Here is a 22,320-nt window from a genome sequence, read left to right as displayed (position 1 = left end):
TTGTTTGCCAGAGATAATTTGAAGTCCTCAAACAAATTACCTAAGATACGTTGGAACATAACACTGCACAAAGCAAATTGTTTCTGAGCTTCCTGTCCTCATAGGAAGGAACAGCACTTATCTCTGTTGCAGATTGCATAGAGACAGCCACAATATCTTCACTGGTGCGTGGGTGAGACTTACTTTCTGCATCCATCACATGTCAGAGGAAAATATGAAGTATTTGTGCCCCATTTATCCTCCTCTCAGAAATGTAAATACTGAAACTGACATGATTTGTATGAGGACTCCAGCAGTTTGGCACAGGGCAGTAAAGCTGTTCATGCGTTGCCTTAGGGAGAAAAGGGAGATTTTACAAGAATCTGACATTTGCTGTAAGCCCTTCCATCTCCAGCAGACTAGAGCTGCTGAGGGTTTAATTATTTGCAAGGTCCCAGAGGTCTGCCATTTGCGTGAAACTTTCCCCATTGGATACTGCTTCATGTCAATCCTGTGTTTAAATTCTAACTAAAAATAAAAACTTGTTTTCACGGTCCATTCCCTTTGCAGCTGTTCTCTGGACTGAACCATTCCTGCTGTGCTGCAGGTGCAGGGTGATAACATTGTGCCACATCTCCTATTTTTAGACCACTTTCAGTTCCTCCATAACACAATCTGAAGTAAGAAAATAACCTTATTATCTCTTTGACTCTCTGCTTGCTCTTTGTGGTTGACTTTAAGATGTACCCCTTCAATATTAACTGAAGAATGGGAATTTACAGATATACATTTCTGAACCTTATTGCCTTAATCTCTGGTGCTTTCTGCTTTTTAGCTCCTGCCCTTTTGTTTTGATTTTATGTGGTCCATGGATAGCAATAAAGCAATACAGAACAGTTGTTCACAGTCTCAGAAAAAGAGAAACTGTGTAAAAAGAGGAACTGTAAAAACAAGGAAGCTTTTTAAGAAAGTAAGAGGAACATTTAAGACAATAAAAGCTTTTGAAGGATAGACAGAAACATGATCACAGAGGTGGAGGAAGAGCACATCTGTATCAGAAAAGCCTAGATAAAGGGCAAAAAGAAGCAGCAGAGCTAAGGAGGTTATTAAAAACAGTTGCATTCAGAGAAGAAATTGAAAGAACCAGAAGCACTGTTCCGTTAAACAGAAGACCGCAGCACAGGATCTATTGTGCAGCCACCAAAAGCCTTCCTTAATACGGCTTCTAGAAATGGTACCTACAAGAGATGCTGAAGGGATGCCCACTGTGATTTATTTTTAGGTGTTCTAGATGAAATGGGCTGCCGGGTGGATTGGAGCTGGTGGTGAGAGCTGAGAGCCAGAGAAAACAGGGTCAGAAACCTGCAATAGCAACTGCGATCTGAAGAGCTGGGAACATCTGCAGCCCTCATCCTCCGTGAGGAGCCGCTAATACGGCCCTTGTACACCCTGACAGGCCCAGGGAGAGACCCCGACGCTTAAAGCTCCTGCATCAGAACACTTAACCCGGAGGGTTCCTGGACACTTGCTTGTGCCTTTCCAGGGCAACAGCTTGAACTTCTCTTCGGGCACTTCCATGCAGCTGGGCGGGATGCGCGCTGAGATCACATTTATTGGGAGAAAAATACAAATAGTAATAATAATATTGACAATAATAATAACAATAATACTAACAACAACATACTGAAAGAAGCCGATCCCACTTCCCAAAGTGACCTCAGCGAGTCGGGACAAGCCTCTCGCGGAAATGACCGCGACCGGCCTGGGACACCGCGATGCGCGGCCGCGAGGCGGGGTTTGTCGGCGGCCGGAGCCAGCGCCGAACGCTCCGCGCAGCTCCGCCTGCGCTCCGCGGCCCGCGATGCTGCTGCTGCTGCCGCTGCTGGTGCTGCTGGCGCTGCTCGGGGCCCGGCGGGCGGCCGCCCTCGGAGCCCCGGCCCCGCTGAAGCGCTGGGCCCTGAGCTGCCTCCTGCTCTGCCACGGCGCCTGGAGGCAGCGGGCGGCCGGCGGAGCCCCTGCGGAGCCACGGCGGCCGCGCCCGCTCCGCCCCGACCCGCACGTGAGTGTCCCGCAGCCCCCTCCCGGTATCCCTAATAGTGGGACAGCCTTCCCCGCTACCGCCTTCCGTGACAGCCCCTTCCTCGGCATCCCCATCCCTGGCAAGCCCTTTTTCCCTAGGACCCCATCCTTCCCCAGCATCCCTCCCCCAAGTCCCTGGAACCCCCATCCCCTGGGACCAGTGTACCTCCACAGCACCCATTCTCCTTGGACTCATAGCCCCTGCACTCATAGCACCTTCATCCGCAGAACCCACACCCCTCAGGGACCTGCCCCCTCTATCCCCAGCACCTTGCACCCATCTGGCACCTACACCGCTCAGGGACCCCCATCCCTGATCCTGGTATCTGATATCCACACCACTGAACCCTTGAAGCATTGGAACCCACATCCTTCTTCCACCCACCTTTCACACATACCAGGGAGGGCAGGTTGGGGATATCACCTTGGCTGTCTCTTGTAGGGAGGCTTACCTCTAATCGGAGCAGCTGATGTCAGTGGGGAAAAGCAAATGCACTACAGGGCATGTGCCTTCTATTTTAGCACACATAGTGAATTGAATCTAATGGTTATTTAGTGTACTTGCCTGCTTAACAAATAATAAACCCTCTGCCTACAACCTGTACCTTTCGTGTGTTCATGTACTATCCTATCAAAATACTCACTGTACCTAACTGGGACATTTGAGTTGGCTTTGCTGTGTTATTTAGTGAAAGGGGGAAGCAGAAAGGCTGGTGAGATAGAATGTCCCTTGGTTTTGTTTGCCTCATCAAGATTTACCTTGTGGGTGCCAGCTGAGATGCTGAATCCTGAGTTATTTTTGTGAACTTCTTGCTGACATATCCTGGAACCTTGTGGTAATCCTGAAATCATAACATTTAACAAATGCATTGATGCTTCTGCTTAGCCTTTAAAAAATGAAGTTGTTTTCTACAGCTTTCCCTTTCTACTAATTAAGCTGCTGCGTGGAGCATATTGAAGTGTCTTGCCAATCTTGATTTGATAGGGTAGGAGTGACAGTGTCTTCCCAATCAAACTGATACCCAGAGTGGTTTGAGATATAACCAAGGTCTGTTCCTCCAAACAGCCACACTGGAACAAGTTATACAAGAGAGATCTAAAAACGGGTCTGGAAAACACTTGCAGAAATGATGTCTCTGGATTTTTACACTGGCATCCAGCAGGCTCACTCCATGTATATTTCCAAGCTCTGTGCACTTGCAATTACCCCTTACCTGTATGTGTAAGGGCAATAATTATCCGGGTTTAGTATTTTTTTGGCATTTTAAGAAGGATAATTTTTCAGACTCAGAACTTCATCCATGCCTGAAAGTTCACACATAAATCATAATTTCCATGTTCCAGCTTTTAAAACTTCAAGTAAGTTCTGCTGAAATATATGAATACAGACATCTGAACTTGAACTTGTGGACTTCTATTTCTACTGGGTTTTAAGATTTGAGATGTTAACTGGCCATACGGCAGCCCAGCTGCTAATCATGTTGGTAAAGTGCTGTGGTTTCTATAACTTCCTTCCTCTTCCTTTTTTCCTTTTTTATTCCTATGTTTCCCCTACATATAAGTTATCCTCCATACAATTCGTAGCTAGATGGAGAAACTGTGTTTGTGGCTCAGTTTCCTCCTCACAGATGCTCTTTGAGGACACATTTCATGGTCAAGGGAACTTAATTTTTGCAAAATAAACATCTTAATTCAGATTATTATACTTCACCTTGTCTGCAGCTATCATGCAGTAATTGCATTCCCTCTCTAACACTGCTTCTTCTCTGCTGTCTTTCTGCTTTCTGTGCTCACTCTGATGAGGAAATGGGCAAACAAGACGGAAAAATGCTTTTGTGTCAATGAACATTGTGATTATTGTGTGCCAGATAGACTAACTATTGCAGATTTCAGTTATTTCCTGAGGACATGGGCTGTCCTGTCTTACAGATGAGTCTTCACTGTTACTAGCAGAACTCCCTGGCTGTTCTCTTTGGTTCCTGATATCCGATATAGAAAGTGAAAGTAAAATTTCATTCCTGAGAAGAAATCTATGGAAAACAAAGAATTAGTCATCTTCTCCCCACCCTTTCCAGCCTCCAGCTGGAGCTGAAATCCATTATCGATTTCCCTTTCCCTAGGCAATCGATTCGGTTTACTTCACCGGCTTTGCAGAGACCAACAAGACCTTTGTGATTGCTCGTCTTGCAAAACGTCCCGATGGGGTCTGTGAGATGTGGCTCTTCCTGAGGGTGGATGGAATAGGGGAGTTTGAAGTAAGTGGTGGCTGTGGGGTGACACTCAAGAGCAGTGCTTAACTCCTGTCTCAAACCTATGTTAGGATCCCAAACAAAATACAATGTTCTCTGCACCTTCACTACATTAACATCCTAACAGTAAGACATCAGTGCTGTGCAAAAGACAGTGGCAGAACTGGCAAGATTACTATGTCTAATTTTTGCAGTAGGTGCCTGACACTCATTCCCTTTTTCCTGTAATTCACACAAAACATATCGTATTTTCTATAAAATGACTTGGTATGTCTCCCAGGAAGAGTTTGAGCATTCAGTCTTTCTGATAACATGCAGCACATGGTTAATAAGTTACGTTGTACGGTTATGGTTGATTTTGTCCCGTTTTAAGTAGTGAATGCTATAAAAACATTGTGGAATTGCCTCTTTAAAAGAGAAAGGAAAGCTTTTAGGGACTTCTAGGGGAATCTTTATATGTACATCTGCTTCATTCTTGCTAAAAAAGAAAACAGTATTAATCATATAGAGTATGTATATATGATATATATAAATATTTGGTATATGTATAATCATTTTGCCTCTGTGTTTTTTATTTTGTTAATAGCTGACTACATAGTAAAGAAGGAGGGAAGATCTGGCATAAATCCTTTTGCACTCAACTGTCTTTATGTTCACAGATATGTGTCACGAAGTAGCCATGACCAGAAAAAGTAGGAGACATCCTATTTGCAGATCATAAAATAAAATAAAATAAAATGAGATTGATGTGAATTATCTTCTTTTCTAGTAATATTTAGTGTAATGATACCACTTTGTGGCTTTGTTACTTAGAACTGCCAGCCAAGTTCAGGACCTTCATAGATTCTTCCCTACAGCAACAGGCATAAGGTCTCTTTTAGAAAGGTGACAGCTTTAGGAAACAAGACATATTTTTCAAAGAGCAGCTGAAGAGTTTTGGGAGAAAAGTTGCATACACTGGAAGTTTACATCATTTTAGTGTTTCATCAAATTTAGTCTAAAAATAGGTATACCCCCAAAGCCCTGCATCAGCTTGGCTGTGAGCTTGACAGTCACTAGCATAAGGAGCTGAGCTCTTGCAGTGCCCTACCTTCACACTAGTAATTCAGTTTTGTTATGTGAAACAATAATGTGTTATCTTTGGTGTTTGAGGTGCAGTTTTTCCTCTCTGATAATCTGATTACCAGAAAGCAGGTAAAACTGAAAATCCAATTCAACCAAAAGTTCCTCCTGCAGAGGACCGTCAGAGCAGGAATTCACCCACCTTGCATCCTCAGAATTAATCAAATGTTTTCCTGGAATATCTTTTTAGCACCCACAACATCCAAACATGATGGTGAATGATGAATCTGAAGAGATTTGGAGTGGAGGAGGGCTCACTGTTGAATACTTAGAGCCCCAAACAATCTGGAAAATAAACTTTGACGGATTACTCAGGTATTGATTGCAGCAATCTATAGTTTTGTTTGTGCACACTTAAGAACAAGGCTTTTTGAAAGCTGGAAATGTATTTAACTGACTTGAACCAAAAGCTGTTTGATAACAAAAAGCATGCATTGATTTTTATGGAATGAAAACAGGGATTAGTACGTAGCTTTTCTATCCTACCTTAGCACACAACAGCATTATTCTTCTGCAATGTCTCCAATTGCATCCATTTCCAAACATTTAAGAAACATTTTGCTCTTTGTTTAGGAGTGATACAGAATTATAGTGCTTTGTCTTATAGAAAAGGACCCTACCGGCAGCAGTGGAGTGAAGAGGATGGCGAACTTGTACCAGTTAAATTCTCTTTCCAGTAAGAGTGTTTCACATTTGCTCTGGGATGTGTATCGAGTTCCTGGTTAGGGATTTGGTTACTGCTTTCAGAGGGTCATGTGCACAAAGTAACACAAGAAGCATTTGCCTCTGCTTTCTCTGTTTGCTTATGGACTGTATTTGTCTGATAAAAAAAGATTTGCTGTCAAAGTAGCACAGCATTTCTGGAGTGATGCTGTATTTGTGCCTCTGAACAGATACATTAGAGAAAGCAGCATTCTTTGGCTTGTAGCTCTGCCCTGCCAGCTTCCCTTCCTAGGTAATCTGTTGACTCTTGCAGACTGTTGTTGGTTTCCTTCCATTTGCTTTTTTTGCAAACACATTTAAAACTCTGTAAACCAGAATTTTCCAATAATCATAAAATGCAACATTGCCACTCTCAGAGTAAGAAATGCAAACTTGGCCTAGAGTGACCTGAATGCTAATAATGTCTTTTATTCCCCTTGTCTCCTTTTCCTAGTTGGGAGAACTTCACAGAAGTCTTTAACTTCAATGTCGACAGTCACCCTGGCACATTTGCACATGCTTTTGCTCAGGAACCATGGACCATAGAGTTCTTCCACAGGGTCAAAAAGTGAGAGGCAAGATTAATCTCTTCTTGGCTTAACAGTAATTTTTCTAAAGATCTCTTAAGGGTCTGTCATGTGTTGTTATAGGTGACTTTAGCAGGTGGGTTTAATCTGAAGTGAGCTGATAAAGGACATGGCTCCTGTCAGGTGTCTTCTGGTTTCGTTACTACACCAGACCTGGCAACCTCAAAGAAGGATCCTGCACACAGGCGGGGTCTTCCTAATATGTGGATGGAGGGATCTGCCTGCAGCTTTGGTCTAAACCTTGAGCGTTTGGCATATTTCTTACTCTGTCTTTTTTTCATGGCTAACAACCTGATTTAGGTTGCTTCGCAAGTTGTTAATCCAGGTATACCTAAGCAAAGGATTAAATATAATTGTGTAGAAGAAGAGCTAAAGTGGGCATTGTAATTACGATACAAGCTTTGGAGACCTGAAAATATGAAAGGAAACATGAGTATCGGTAGTGTGTTATTTACATACAAGCACAAAGCCAACTGTATTCTGGGCTGCGTCAAAAGGAGCGTGACCAGCAGGTCCAAGGAGGTGATCCTGCCCCTCTACTCTGCTCTTGTGAGACCTCACTTGGAGCACTGTGTGCAGTTCTGGTGTCCTCAACATAAGAAGGACATGGAACTGTTGGAACAAGTCCAGAGGAGGCCATGAGGATGACCAGGGGCTGGAGCACCTCCCGTATGAAGACAGGCTGAGAAAGTTGGGGCTGTTCAGGCTGGAGAAGAGAAGGCTGCGTGGAGACCTCAGAGCAGCCTTCCAGTATCTGAAGGGGGCCTATAAGGATGCTGGGGATGAACTCTTCATTAGGGACTGTAGCGATAGGACAAGAGGTGGTGGGTTTGAACTGAAACAGGGGAAATTCAGTTTAGATATAAGGAAGAAGTTCTTTACTGTGAGGGTGGTGAGGCACTGGAATGGGTTGCCCAAGGAAGTTGTGAATGCTAAATCCCTGACAGCATTCAAGGCCAGGTTGGACGAAGCCTTGGGTGAGATAGTTTAGTGTGAGGTGTCCCTGCCCATGGCAGGGGGGGGTGGAACTAGATGATCCTAAGGTCTTTTCCAACACTAACTAGTCTATGATTCTGTGATAGAATAGTGCATTGTTGCTGGTGATATCTGTTGACTTCTAAGCAGCAACTGTTTGGTAGTACATTATGTTTTCAAAGAAAGGGCATTCTGTCAGGGTGGGGATTTGCTGTTGTTTCATTCTCAGGTGTCTCATAGACATTATGTAGCAGTAACTGGGAAATTTAAAAATGGTTGCTCTTATGTAAAATCTGTCATAGCCATGATCCAGATGCTCTGAAATTTCTTCTTCGTTTTGGGATATAGGTGCACCAGATTGGCACTGAGGGTGTTTGAAGAGGGAACTTACTGATTTTGCCTGTGTCGACTCAGTCTTTTCTTTCTTCCAGACAAAGGGAACAACATTTCCGACATGAGGAGTGGGGCCAGTCTGTTGGAGAAATTGAAATAGAAAATCACGGGAAAACCAAAGTTCTCCTCAAAGGGGTTCGGAGCCACTCTTATGGTAACAGCACCAGCAATAATTCACTCACTTGGCTTCCCTCACTATAGCTGGTACTGGCAAGACAGTGGGACTAAAGGTGATCTTTAAAAATAACCAATTTCATGACTGGGCATGAAGTTAAGACATTTCAGAGAAAACACTGTTACTGTTGTGGGGACATGCATATGCTTACCATGTGATCAATTACATGTTATCAATTATGGGATATTTCTTTATCCACAGTTACTGTCAAGTCAGGTACTACTAGTTCACATTTTCCAATAATGGTGTACTTCAAGTTGTGTGGTTTTGTTCTTTTTTGCAGGTATCAGGGACTGGTCTGAGATTTACCGTTACATCATGATTTTGGCACACTTTGAAGTAGGTGGTAACATGTCAAAGTGCTACTTAACCATGAAATTAGTGGTGATTCTGAACTTGTCAGTCACATTTGAGTATTCAGAAATTAGGCACTGGGAGCATCCACCATGTGCAATCAGAAGTGCTATCAGCATTAGCACGTATCAGTGTTGGGAGCAGCTCTCAAAAGCAGAGCTGTGTGCATAAAAACTGAGATTCTGTACACTGGTTGAACCAACAGTTGTTTGAGTAGCTTAAAATTGTTTGTTTTGGCTTTTTGAAGAAAGATTAGGTAGGCATCTTCACAGGACAGATTCTCAGCTGCTGCAAATACCCAGTACTCAATGGAATTGCTGCAGTGCTGATTCACACTAATTGAGAGCCTGAGGTGTTTGAAGGCATCGTAAACCTTCATGACAGCAGTCAGCAAGTATTTCTGCCTGTGCTGTGCTCTAATTCTTTGCTTTGTAATGGTGGCTGTGCTGGAGGAGAGTCATCGCTGTGGCTGCTGGGAGTGCACAGCCTGGGGAAATGCTGAATTCTGGCCCTACAAGATGGCATGCAACCCCAACAGATGCTCCTGAAAAGCATTTCCTTTGCCAACACAGGTGTAAACAGTTCTAAACTCTCTCTTATAAGCAACATTACAGGAATTAAAACTGAATTCAGCATAAAAGTTCTTTTCCCAGATATATGCTGGCTAGCATAAAAACACACTGTGGAAAATCACACATCTCTGCAGATCAGTAGCTGCTGTGATTTCACACCTGCATTTGTACCTTTTGATAAGACTATGCTTTTGCACTGTGAAGTGTATAATCAGGTAGTAATCTTTCCTTTTTTCTTAGTTATTCAGAACTCAAAATTACTGTGGCCCTGTCTCTCCTTTTTAGAAGCCATTTGAATGGTTTTTAAGATGGAATTAAAGTTTATGGATGATTGAAGTTTAGAGTCCTCATACTGTACATATTTGTAACAGCACAGTGTAGGCTTACAGTTGCCTCAGAGCAGCCCAAGTGGAGTATGAAGGTATTCAGACTCAAGGGTGGAAGAGAAATGAGTAAAAACATGAGATTACAGTTCCTTCTTATTAAACATCTTTTCTGTATGCTGCTGTCAGGCACAGAGTAATAAAGGTTAGAAGAAATGTCTGGCCTAAGCAAGGCCAGCTTTGATAGTCTGTCCATCGGTTTTGATCGTGGCTAGCTGACATCTTTGCATGTATTTTTTCCCTCCTCCTCTTAAGTCTGTTTGCTATGGACCTTCTGTTGTCCTTAATTTGTCTTTAATGTGTTTGGTTTATATTTTTGGGACACATTTTCATCCAGATTTTCATCGAAGATATATTGAGAAGATCTAAAAGTATAAAATCAGAGGCCACTGCATAACCTGGGTTATATCCAGTGTCTTCTTGGTCAAGTCAGTTTATGACACACAGAAATAAGTCCACACAAATTAGACTGCTTTTTCTCTGTTGCTGTCTTACAGGATGGGACTGCAGCACATTTAACAGTTATTAATCTGCCAGCTACCACAACTAAGTAAGTAACCAAGGAAGTTTATGCTGCTAAAAATATGCATCTTAAAGTGGCAGAAATCATTCTGCAGGACACCTGTATGGACATTCTTGCTTTGAACCTGTACACACAAATTTCTATCCACGCCCTCTTGCTCCACACTCTCTCCACCCAATTTTCCATTTGCAATTAGTCACAAGGGCAGCTTTTACCTGCAATCACTTGTTTTCCATTCAATTACTGTTTGACTGATGCAGCTGCTTGTCTTACTGCTTAGATTTAGAGATACAAGTTCAGCAATTCCACCTATTTAAGTGTGTCCATATGTAGGGCATTGCTCAGGGAGCCCTGCCTTGCTGACTGGTGCTCTGTGCATCCAGAACCTTAAAGATCAGTGTTCATGGTCCTGGAACCAAGTAAGAACAAGTAACCTGCCTGTCCCACCTGCCCACCAAAATCCACCCTACAGGCTTCATCTTTCCTGTATGTGTAGGCTTCCTTCACTCAGCACTTGCAATATTCCACAATATGACCTTTTTCATTTATTGCTGCTACTTTCCAGGGATGAAGGATACGCTTAGCACTGGGCTTCCCTGAAAGGCAAATGTGTTGGGCCATTTGAGTTTTGGTTGAACTTCCAATCTGCTCCATTTCTTTCCCTTTCAGCCTTGCTGTAGGTTATGTCTTTTTCCCTGGTGGACAGAAGGCAGGCATTGAGTGGTCCAATGCCTCATTGGCTGAGATGGCTGATGATGGTGTTATCAAGGATGAATATGGAGTCAGTCTTATGGCTGGTAAGCCAAATGCAGCCCAAATTTATGTGCCTGTAGCTTTTTGGCGTGCTGTTAATTTAGTAGAGGAAAGACTATTCAGTGAAATTCCATATGATCATTGGAGTAAATGCATCGTTTTACACCCTGAGAAATTTACTTCTATGCTTAAGTCCTGTGTGTAGTGTGTCATCAGTGAAACTGTGTGTGTCCACTGCAGGATGAGGGCCACAGGCAGCTGTATCAGGGAGGGTTACAGTTTCCATTTGTTGTGACTGTTGCTTTTGCTAATGAAGATAAATAATGTGATTTTCACTTTTTTGGGTGTCAAAACATATGTCATGAGGTGGATTCAGCTGCTCTGGAAATATGGCTTGATCCAAGATTTTACTTCATTTACGAAGCAGAAAAGGAAAACTATTGCTCTTTATAAAAAAAAAAGCATGATAAGAAACCACATGCAAAAAATAATAGATCTTGGAGGGGTTTTGAGATGAAATACTACTGAGGGCTGGAGACATTCTTCCACTTTTTTTTTCTTTCACCAAAGGTGGCAAGTACTTTGATGTTTCTGCAACACTGGACAAGCAGGCTTGCCCCGTGGTGTATAATGGCCTGACTGGAAGTGGCGTTTTCCATGAGTGCATTGCAGATTTCCAACTAAATGGGATAACACAAGGCTGGGGCTTGGTTGAATTTTATTACAGGTAAAATAATGACAGAGAAGAAGAGGTAAAGGATTCCCATTCTCCTCTATTGACCTATGTGGCTACAGCTCCATAAGTATTTGAAGCAGAAATGCACAGATTTTTTATCTGCTGTAAAGAAATATGGTCCATTTAGTGCTTAATATGTTTATTAAGTTGCAAACACTATAAATTATTTGGAAAAGAATGGTTGTGCAAGCACTTCATACATGCAAACAAACCATGAGCACTTGTTCAGTTGTTTGTTGTATAGGTTTACATAGGGCTTTATATAGGTCTCCTTATAGGTCTGTGAGTTGGTGTGCAGATAGTCCTTTCTGAAGACTGTCTTATTTAGGCAATCTGTTACATTATAAAAATAATGAATCCTCTACCCCAAACAGCAGGCTAACTATTTACAGAGTGAAATTTGCTCACATAAGTGTTTGTCAGACAAGAGCACAGAACAGATAGATATTCAGATCAATATGGGAATGCTTCTTCTAGGAAAATGATTATATCGACAAAGTATGTGCTTTCCTGTGAAGTGCTATTTCTTCTGTCACATGATTGCTGCAGTCTTTTACTGGAGCTTTTTCTATATTGAGTCTTTCAGGGAAAAAGCATAGTTTAGTTGTTTACATTTATTTTGCTTTTTAAAATAAACACTAGTTCTTGCCTATCAGAGGAAAAGCATAGATAACTTTCAGAATGAGAGGTTGGCTTCTTCTGAACACCAGAGAAATTTAAAGGACATAAAAAAAGCCACTAAACTGCCAAACACCCGGGGGTTGAACTTGAAAACCATGGCCTGTAGCTGCTGCCAGGTACCTGCTCCACTCCCTTCACTGCTGTCAATACCTGTGTGCGGAGCAAATAATCCAGTATGGAAAGTCTCAGCTAAAAACTGAAAAAGGCAACTTTTGCAAGTCCAGGCACTCCTGGACATTTCTAGATCTGCCCCAGGAAGGCTTAATTTAGCAATGCTGACAGAATTCCCATCTCCTATCTGCTTCCACATCAAAACCATGTTAGAACTTAAAGGATGGGTGTCCACTGCTCCCCTTTCACTGCAGGACACCAGTTCAGCATCACTGTTCTTCTTACAGGGATGAAGCTGCCCAGCCGGTTCCGAATTTGCAACTAGGTTCAAAAGCCAAAGGACCTGATCTTTCCTCCTGATGCAGTGCAACTGATGGCTCTCGCCTTTGAGCGTTTGCAAGCTTGTCCCAGTGATGTTAACAAGCAGCAGCTTTCAAAAATAACATTTATTCACTGCAGAGTGCACAGTTTTGGGTGTGGAACTCGCTGTCACAGGATGCTGTGGAGGTTGAGGGTATAAAAAGATTAGGAGAGAAATGAGATGCATTTTTAGTTGTGCAGCACTTAGTGGTGGCTAACTGTGGTGGCCTAGAGGCAATTTAGAGTGCATTGGGAGGCATCACTCTATGCTCTGTCTTTTCTGCCAGCTGCTCTGCTCTGTGAGGACCAGGACATTGGGCTACAAGGATCTCAGACCCAATTTAGCAGTCCCTCTGTTCTTTCAGACTTATTTTTGAAATAAAATCAATATCTTTCTGAACTCTCTGGTTGTTATAGTCTTTAAAATGTGGGGGAAAACTATTCCAGAAAACTACACTGATTTGATAGTCTTGCTTGTGACTGTATGAGAGCTGAACCGGAAGAAGTAAGACAAAGCACACTTAAATGAGGTGTCTTCTAGGAATAGCATTAATGGCCAACGAAATAAATGGTACAAGCACATTTTTCCCTTGTCTGAAGGAAATAGGTCTGGTAGTCCAATATAAAAGATGATCTGAATTTCTCATAATTCGCTTGAACTTAGATGCCATATTAATCACAGCATCCATGTTAGTCACCAATAGCTGCTGGCCCAAGGTAGCCTAAAGCATATACCCTACCTAGATATGTCTTGCCATCAAGTACTGAAAATTAAACATTCTAACAATATGTCAAGAAGAATTAGTTAAGTGGAAGATCTGGACAGGAGTTAAGAGGAGAAGCTTGTTCTCTATACCAGGCAGTAATGCTATGCATTTGCTGGGAGCATTATGTCATAATAGTACCTCCATTTAAGAAAGTAGTGAAATCTGGGTTCATCTATATATATTTATAATCTTAGGCTGACACTGGAGGAGAATTTAATAGACTTAAAAGAAGACTTTCTCCTTTCTAAGGTAGTTCTTACACTTACTACTATAAGAGCATTATGTACAGAGTAGGTGCATGAACATAAAATTATTCAGCCTATATATATCATAGCAATGACTGCATGTTCAAATTTGGGATATATTACTGAACAAGGCTGGGATGATACAAGCAACAGCCTGATATGATGGAAGAGGTTGATTTGTCAGCAGTCTCTTCTACAGCTGTGTAGTAGATAGATTCCTAGTCCCTAATTTACGACATTGTTCTTCGTTTGTGCCTGTGAGCTGAACCCCAGTGAAGGCACAGACCTGTGGTGGAAGTGCTGTGTGTGTCCTTGCACCCCAAACCATTAGCTGTAAATGCGAAGCAGGCTTATGGCTGCACTTCTTGTGGGATAGTCATTGATTCAGAGCTTCGGATTTTAGCTGGACTTCCCCTATAAATACTTCTCCTATAAATATTCTCTAGTTACAGTGGTATTAAGAAACACATTCTTGTGACTCTTGCCAATATTTAAAGATGCCTTAAATCTGTCTCTGTGCTGGTAGTCTCAATGCACTGAAACAGGGAATTTCTAAATTACTCGAGACAATAGTACTTTGACAGAAGGGAAGGCCTTATGCCTCTTTTTACACATAAGAAATCAGTCAAATTGGTAATTTTAGAAAGGTTAGAAAAGTAAATACGTTATACATCACAGTTTGTTCCCACTAAGTAAGTGGCTTGTTTGGCTATGAGCTCAGGAACATATGTTCCTTTATTCTGTGGAGTTTTTGTCATTTCTTTCCTTTTCTTTTTTTCTTGAAGACTAAAATATTAGAAGAAGGAATACAGACACATAATCAAGCAAGGTCTTTGTAGGTGTCAATGTAGATAATGAGAAAAAAATGTTAATTATTACTGTGGAATGACAGTTTGAGAAATTACTATTTAAAAAATCGTCTCTCCAGGCCAGAAATTAAAAATCCATCCCATCAAGGAACGTATTGGTCTGGCTGTTTCTGACTCACAGAAACTGGGCTACAGCTTGAGATGCTGTGGGGCAAATGGCAGGTACCTCCCCTAAATCGTGGTCTGTGAAGTTCATGTTCCTGCAGTGGAGGAGGCAGAGGAGGATGGCTACTCATTACTTGCCTTTTGTCCTCTGCTTGTTTCTTTTGGTACCAGTGGATTGAGAATTAGAGCACTCCTGAGTTCAGTTTTGAAAAGTTCAAGCAGGGTACAGAAAATGATTAATATAAAGGTTTGAGCTGGCAGGTTTATTTGCCAGGTGATGAACTACTGGTACGGTATTTCAGCTTGAAGGACTGAAAAAATTGACTGTCAGGGGTTTTCTCCCTGGATTTTAAATTAGTTTATAGTGAGCTTGTGTCCAGAACACATGGAATAACTTATTTAATTTAAAATAAATCTACCAAGCCCCATGCTTTGACCGTATGAAGTGGTCCTTCTCTTGCGGCTCCTTTCTCGGTGGAAAAATCCATCTTGGGAAGTGCTTCTGCAGCCCAAAAGCATTAATTTTGAGCAAAAAAAGCAGTAAATGGAGGTAAGTCCTGACCAGAAGTGAAATGTAGCATATGATCTGCTCTCGTCCGGCCTGGAGGGAGGCAGCTGGAGTTTTGTCGGGATGAGCTGCTTTCCAGCATCTGCATTTTGCACATCTGGGAGGAACTGAACACCTGTAATTCCTGCTGCTGTCAATGGGCCAGCGCCTGACACGGCAAAGTACTTGCACAAAATACTCATACGTCCCAATGGAGCTCACATGCATGTTGAATTCAAGATTCAGGCACTTGTAAAGAGGTCATTTAAAGGCTGTCAGCCCCAAACTAAGCATTTCCCATCAATCTGGCCTTGGCTACCGATGTCTAGAATAGTAAATATTTTACTAGGCTTATTTATTCTCCTTCCTTTCTGCAATCTTTCATGGATTCGTAGGATAGATATAAAGGCCGCTTTCAGTGACATTTTATTTCACTGGCAGAAAGAAAGGAAGAAAAAAAGTCTTTTTTCTGTTTGGATTTATGTCCTAGCTTTACAGTTGGTGAAGCAAAGTGTAGCCCAGGGATTTCCGTAATTTATCAACAACAGAAGGAAAACCACTATATAGACAAATTATCTCTGCAAGCAACCAATTATTTCAAAGGTAGACTTTTCCCTCCATACGAACAAACTCAGCAGACAAATGACTCAAAGACGTTCCAGACAAAGTGACTGATAAGCACCCACTCCCTTCTCCCATTTACTGGAACCCTGACTGCTTCACACTCCCTCTTGGTTACCATAAAAAGCCGCATCAGTCTTTTTCCATTCAAAAGTGCTCTTCCTTAAACTATGGCTATTTTAGCTGTTGCTGCTCTCTCAACACACTCAGACTCAAAGCTGAGGTGTCTGAGGCAGATCCATAGGGATCTGTTCTGGGGAGCTTTTGGGGTCATTCCCCCCCATTTTGAGGTATTTTCCTTTCCTGGTTAAGGCTATAATTAGTTACAGCGTTGATTCTTTTTTTGCTTTTATGCAGCATAAAAAAACTTTACTAAGAACACAGTGCAAGTGAAGTTCATTCTAATCTGGCCATAAAATTTTATGAGGGATGTAAATCAAAGGCAGGAGTGGCAGCTAATTCTCTGGAACAGCTGAGCCCTGTTCAAGCTTTCTCAATACAGTTAAATCCCTCCAGGAGCAATTAGCCTAACAAGCTGTTTGGTCCACTTATAAATAACGTCACCGATGGAGACGTCTGGAGGTGTCTGCTGTATTCACAAGAGACTTTCCAAGTATGCTGAGTGGTGAATGACTTTTTCTTCTTAATCCACAGCGGGGAGGTGGAGATGTATATTTGACATGTCCCAGCAGGTTCAGTCATGTATTTACCATGTTTTCCAGGAAAGATAAGAGAGGGGAAAGTAGGAGTGCCATGCTCTCCTGAAGTATCCTCCTACACAGCTTAGTAGCTGCGCATCAGACAGCATGTCTTAAGTGCTGACCCCAAATCCTTTGGTCAAAGTAACTTAGAAATGGCCCTGTGCACAATAAACCTGGGAATGGTTCATGGCTGAGCCTTGTCACATCCTCTGAGACTGGAGGGGGACTTTTGGTTGCTATCTCTGTTAGAAATGTGATTTATAGAAGGAAGTCCATCAGATGCCATTTGAGCAAGGAAATGTGACCAAGTGACTTTGGTTTCTTCATTCAGGGACATTTCTGGCGCATCTGGGCCCCACCACCTCAGCTAACAATATGGCCTCATTTTTCCCTTCAGCTTGAAAGGTTTTCCCATCCATTGCATTTGCTTGAAGCATCTTATTGAGTTTGGGGAGTTTTTTAATTGTCATCTCTTTGTCTTTTATTTTTCTAAAATATGTTGTAAATTTGTAGCCTTTCTGGTGTTACGATTATGCAGTAACCTTCTGCAGCATGTAGAGAACTCACCCTGTAAAAATGGCTTTATAAAATGCTAATTAGATGTTTTAGATGTTTTCAATTGCAAGAATAAATAACTGTCCATACCCCTTTAAAGTCTGAATTTTCAAAACAGGGCAGAAAGGCGCTCTTAGCTAGTCTCTGCCAAAGCACGAACACCATTGGTGAAGTAAAGACCCACACAAGGAGAAAACAGCACTAAATAATTACAATAACCTTAAGACATTGCCTTTAACCATTAGAAATGGAGATTTTCAAAAGCAAATAAACCTCAGTGCAGATGCTGCCTTGGTTTCAACCCTCATTTGACTGTCATTTGAGTTAGTTCGCTTAACCCAACACTTTTTTATGTGTCAGGAGGCATGAAAGCTTTTGGATGAGAAGATTAAAACAATGGGAAAAGGATGAAAAGCCTTTGGTCTCATCTTGTATGTACCTTGAAGGAATAGATCTGCATTCTGACTATTGTATCCAGTGCAGAAAAAGTGCCATTGTGGGTGACTACATACACTCCTACCCAGATGCAGTGAAAATGGTGATTATCACTTTCAGAGGGAATTCTACCATAAAATCTAAGTTTCTTGAGGACAAGTTTGGTCAGGTCCCATGGCAAGGGAAAAGGACACAGCACAACCAGACAGGGCTGTGCAGCTCAGCACCAGTAGGATAAAAGCCCCAGAAAGCCCATTGAGCCACAGAGATAGGGCAGGGCAAAGAGCAGTGTCGTGTTTGAGGCCATGGTACCAAGCACACTTCTGTGGTGATATGAGCCAGTGTTGTGTATGTACCTATAAACAGAGAAAAAGTTACTATGATGGCAGGTCTGAAGTGCTATGCATATTTTTCCTTCTACTCTTAAGGACACAAAGGTAGTAACTATTCATGCAAGGAAACAATGATTTTTTACTTCTGCAACTCATTTTCCTTCTCCAAAATGATCCAGATTATGCATACTTATAGCTTTTGATTAGCTTTTTAAATCTCCTTTTGGATGAAGTATAGGAAATTCCACTGTTTGTTGCTTTTGTTGTCAATCCTAAATGTCCTTTGAGTAAGGGCTGGCTAATCAGTTGATAAGGAATTAAAAAGAATTAACTACAAGGCCCCCAGAGCTTAAGAATATTTAATAGAATTTGCAGGGATCAGGAATGGGAAAAGCTCTGAGGTTACACAATGTGCTGTGCTGCTGGTTGTCTTTACTAAAGCATCCAGATCTCAATGTTTCCTTTCCCAGTCTTGTTTCTGCTGTTATTCTAAGGCATGTAGGCTTCTACCACATGTTTATAAGCTGATAAAACCATAATGCCAGGAATGTTTTCCTTCCTTTATTAGATTAACAAAATAAGTGACTTTTCAGATACAGCCCTGTTTACCATACTTTCCACACCAAAAGAATAATTGTGATTTAGTGTCATAACTCACAGAGAGGTGAGAAAATAAGAGCTGCTCCAGCCTAAATGCTGATGTAAGATGGATCTGAGCATCTCCCTGCTGATGAGAAATGTTCTGCTCTCCTGACGTGGCCTTCTCATGGGAGCCCTGGTATCGCACCACTGCTTGGCTGGGCTGGCAACCCTCAGCTGTGACAGGAGGGGTGACATAATGTTTAGTCCAAGTGTCTAAGAATAAGTCCCATCAGACATGACCAAGTGCTTCTGCAGCCGCTGCTGAGCAATTCATAATCGTACATGTCAGGCAGCTTTCTGACAACGTGGGGTTTGACTCTCATTAAGACAAAGCAGCCACACAAAACACTTTTTATAATGAAGGAGTATTTTAAATGATTTCTAATAAGATTTTCCAAAATCCATAAATACGCTCTTTTTTGATCTGCCGTGCACTTAGAAGAGCCGTGTGTTGTATGAGACTTACAGGGCAAACACTGACATAGAGACTTGCTGGGGATGGGGAACAGCCACTAGAGCCAATTACACTAAACTCCTAAAACACATAAAGCATGTCATCAAGGGAGATCAAAGTGCCTTTCATGGGAAGGAAGAGCTATGGTCTGTCTTTTACCCATGGGAAAACGCTGGGGAAGAAATTATCCGGCCAGTTCTATAGCAGCATTCTTTAAATGTTAACCTCAGAGTTTACTTCACATTTGTCGCAGCTTCCTATACGCCCTCACAGCATCTTGTGAGCTCTGCCCACACTTATAGCTGCCATTACACATTTGGAGGACTAGGCAAGATGAAGAAGGGGGAAAAGTCTGCATAAGAAACAGAACACAGTCAAACCTATGCATGCAACAAGGTAGCACCCACTATAGGTAACTAATGTGTATTCACATTAGTGTATGTAGTGTATAACTAATGTGTATTGCATCGCGTATATGCTGTGCAGTTGCTCCCACTAAAAAAGTTTAAATAGTGATGGAAAAATATTTTTGCAGACTTTGTGGTGCATGTTATCAGTTGTAAATCATTGCTTTGGATTCTGAAGAGCCCCATGACTATGAAGAATCCTCAGTTTTGATATGCGTTAGGAATATACCATGATGATAGTACCAAGGTTTTTCCTTCAAATCACTGTGAGTCTTGGGGTTTCATAGTCGTGACTGGATCAGCACAAGCAGCACAGTTAGCATTAGATAGATATTTAGTGGAGCACCTTGTTCCTGGATAATTTAGTATCTTGGAAGTGATGAAAAAGCACTGAAATGAGTGATGATTAGCTCAATTATTCCTCACCTTAATGAACTAAAGAGTTCCTTAAACGTTATTTCCATGTTTTTGTATTTGTCTCAGAAGGGGACATAGTGGCAAAGCATGCAAAAGAAGTCCAGCTCCGCACACAAGCAAACAGTCATGGAGCAATGCTCAGATAACTCGGGATGTGCATGCACACTTATGATCTCCAAAACACCATATTTTCACATGGGCAAGCCAGTCCTGATATAACCAGAATGCTAGATATTCTGTATGTTTCTGCTGACTTTGGCCAACACTAAGCCCTTCAGAGGTTCATGTAACATTTGGGAAGTGCTGGAGCACAAGGAAGCGCTGCTGATGTTTGAAGCTTTTCTGTAGCTGGCATAGGCTGGATGATGAAGACCCATTTATAGCCATCTCTCTCTCCCTCAGGCTTTCTCAGCTTCATTGACGAGTTGTGATTCTGCACCTTCTTTTACATGGACTTGGCTGGCTCTGTCTCAAGGGAAAAAAATACCAAAGGATTCCATGGAGATTCTTTTCTGCATTTATTTGCTTAAATCCTTCCTTACTCACACAGGACATCTGATTTAAATGATATTTTTAACAATTATTTAACAATATTTCATAGTTTATATATCTTATATATATAGTTTATGTGAAATATATAGTTTATACAGTTTATATAGCCTATATACCTTATGGCTACATAGGCTATATATATATATCAGTTTACAGTGATTGAGGACTAAGAACCCTAGGCAATTTCATGCAACAGTGTGGATGGAAGGCTGCTGGCAGCAGGAAAGCACCCACACGTATTCATTGCCTTCCATGTAAGCTGGAGCTCTGTTGGCACATCACAGACAGTCCTGGTGGAAAGATCCACTGCATCTATTAGCAGTGCAGTTGCAGAGGGAAGCATCACCTTGGCCACCTCTGCTCGCTTCAAGTTGCTGCTTTCTCCTGTCACGATTTTGGGATGGTTTTGCTGTCTCTCCCTTTCACTCTGCAGGGACTTGCACTTCCAATCCATCTTCTCGAATGACTCCGGAGGGTGTTTCCGGGAGGACCTTGTCTCTTGAATTTGTTTCCCTTGTCTGATTCACAGGGTGTAAGCGTGTTTGATCTCCCAGGGCCGTCGTTTCCAGCAGCTCCCTGGGGCTCCATGAAAGGGGAGTAAGGAAGAAGAGTTCACATATGCTACACAGAAATCTCCATATTTTAAAGGGTATCCTGTATCCCCACTGGAATATTTTTAATGGTCCACAAATCAGAAAGAGAAAAAAGGGGAAAAAGATTGAAACCCACACTTAAGGCATTCATTGTTCAAAGCCCAGATCTTCTGGGGGCCGCCGTCTTCATGAAGGCTCCATGGGGCCATGATCTGAGGAAGTCTGTGCTGAGATCCGACTCCAAGACCCCTCTTGCCCGGGGCTGGATGGGGGTGCCGCACTCAGGCACACACTGTTTATCTTTCAGGGATACGTTCCCATTTTTGGTAAAGGAAACAAGCGAAAAGATTTCCAAGGAAGAATATGCAAAGGTATTAGTTATGGAGATTTATGCCCTGCTTATGACAGCCAACAGGGATTTGGTGAAATGTGTGTTAGAAGAGGTAAAAGCTTGTTTTATTCCTGTGTAAAACTCCTGGAGCTGAATTCTGCTTTCCTTGTGACATACTTTGATGAGAGTTAACAGTTACCAAGGCTGGCCAAGCCAAAAATGGCTGCTGGGGTTTTCAGGGAACTAGATGATCTTAAGGTCCTTTCCAACCCTAACGATTCTATGATTCTATGATTCTGTGTCTTCTACTTAAGTCTTTGGTCACAAGGTAGTAAGAAGAATTGTCAGGATGCTCCAGCTCTTCAGCAAGGAGATATATCTTGTGGGAATGATACATAGAGACTGGATTTAATCTTACCTGTACGCAGAAGTGCAGTTACTAAGATTGAAGAAGCAATATTCCACAGGAAGTAAATTATGGGACTGGCCAACAGTTTTCAACTTATTGTTTAGACAGAGAGAAGCATAATCTTTCCTTGTGAAATTGTGAGAATAGATTCTCCAGATGTGTCCACTGTCATCTATAAATGCTTTCAAAATATGTTTGTTTACAAAGTCTACCTACAATTGGGATTTACATATAAAAATGTGTTGCAAACATCTGGAAATTATTCTACTTCCGGGTCAGTAACTGACTAAAACAGAAATAGTTGGTAATTATGCAACCAAAATGCAATTTCATTTGATTTCTGAATGTTCTGAATAAAAATGTACTTTCTATAGCTATTCTACATGAATAGGAAAAATATTTGTTGGCAGGTCAAAAACTGATATTAATGTTTCCATAGTAAAATGTGCAAGCCCTTGAAAATATTGAGATTCTGGAAAGGTTCAACAGCTTGTAGGGAATTCCCATTATTTCAGCAGAAAAATTGCTAAAGTAACTACTCATTTGCTAAGATAGCATCTTTTGCAAATACCCTCCAGTTAAAACTCCTAAAAAAAGGGACACT

The 22,320-nt window shown here is 41.8% G+C and overlaps 1 protein-coding gene across 2 annotated transcripts; it reads left to right on the top strand.

Moving 5' to 3' along the window:
* The first annotated feature begins 1,772 nt into the window (after positions 1-1,772).
* Positions 1,773-13,134, top strand: LOC133280379 (uncharacterized). Of its 2 annotated transcripts, XM_061475043.1 has the most exons (11): positions 1,774-2,038; positions 4,179-4,313; positions 5,620-5,744; positions 6,037-6,105; positions 6,586-6,699; positions 8,125-8,240; positions 8,545-8,600; positions 10,068-10,120; positions 10,763-10,890; positions 11,417-11,573; positions 12,662-13,134. In XM_061475043.1, the coding sequence occupies exons 1-11, from the start codon at positions 1,841-1,843 to the stop codon at positions 12,732-12,734; spliced, it is 1,224 nt and encodes a 407-aa protein (XP_061331027.1). In that variant the 5' UTR covers positions 1,774-1,840; the 3' UTR covers positions 12,735-13,134. The 2 variants fall into 2 exon arrangements, with proteins under 2 accessions (XP_061331028.1, XP_061331027.1); XM_061475044.1 differs by lacking the exon at positions 6,037-6,105 and having other exon boundaries at positions 1,773-2,038.
* The last annotated feature ends 9,186 nt before the right edge of the window (positions 13,135-22,320 follow it).

The sequence above is a fragment of the Pezoporus flaviventris genome, unplaced genomic scaffold (assembly GCF_033815535.1).
Source record: "Pezoporus flaviventris isolate CSIRO_AGI_PZ_B2104156 unplaced genomic scaffold, CSIRO_AGI_Pfla_v1 ptg000082l, whole genome shotgun sequence".
NCBI lineage: Eukaryota > Metazoa > Chordata > Aves > Psittaciformes > Psittacidae > Pezoporus > Pezoporus flaviventris.
Note: the sequence above shows the minus strand (reverse complement) of the source record. Positions and strands in the feature narration are given on the sequence as shown.

What these genes read in the sequence shown, in the direction of transcription:
- LOC133280379 (XM_061475043.1), top strand. Translation starts at nt 1,841, where the DNA reads ATGCTGCTGCTGCTGCCGCTGCTGGTGCTGCTGGCGCTGCTCGGGGCC. An exon ending in AACTTTGACGGATTACTCAG is followed by an intron (nt 5,745 to 6,036) that starts GTATTGATTGCA and finishes TTTGTCTTATAG; the next exon opens with AAAAGGACCCTACCGGCAGC. An exon ending in TGATTTTGGCACACTTTGAA is followed by an intron (nt 8,601 to 10,067) that starts GTAGGTGGTAAC and finishes GCTGTCTTACAG; the next exon opens with GATGGGACTGCAGCACATTT.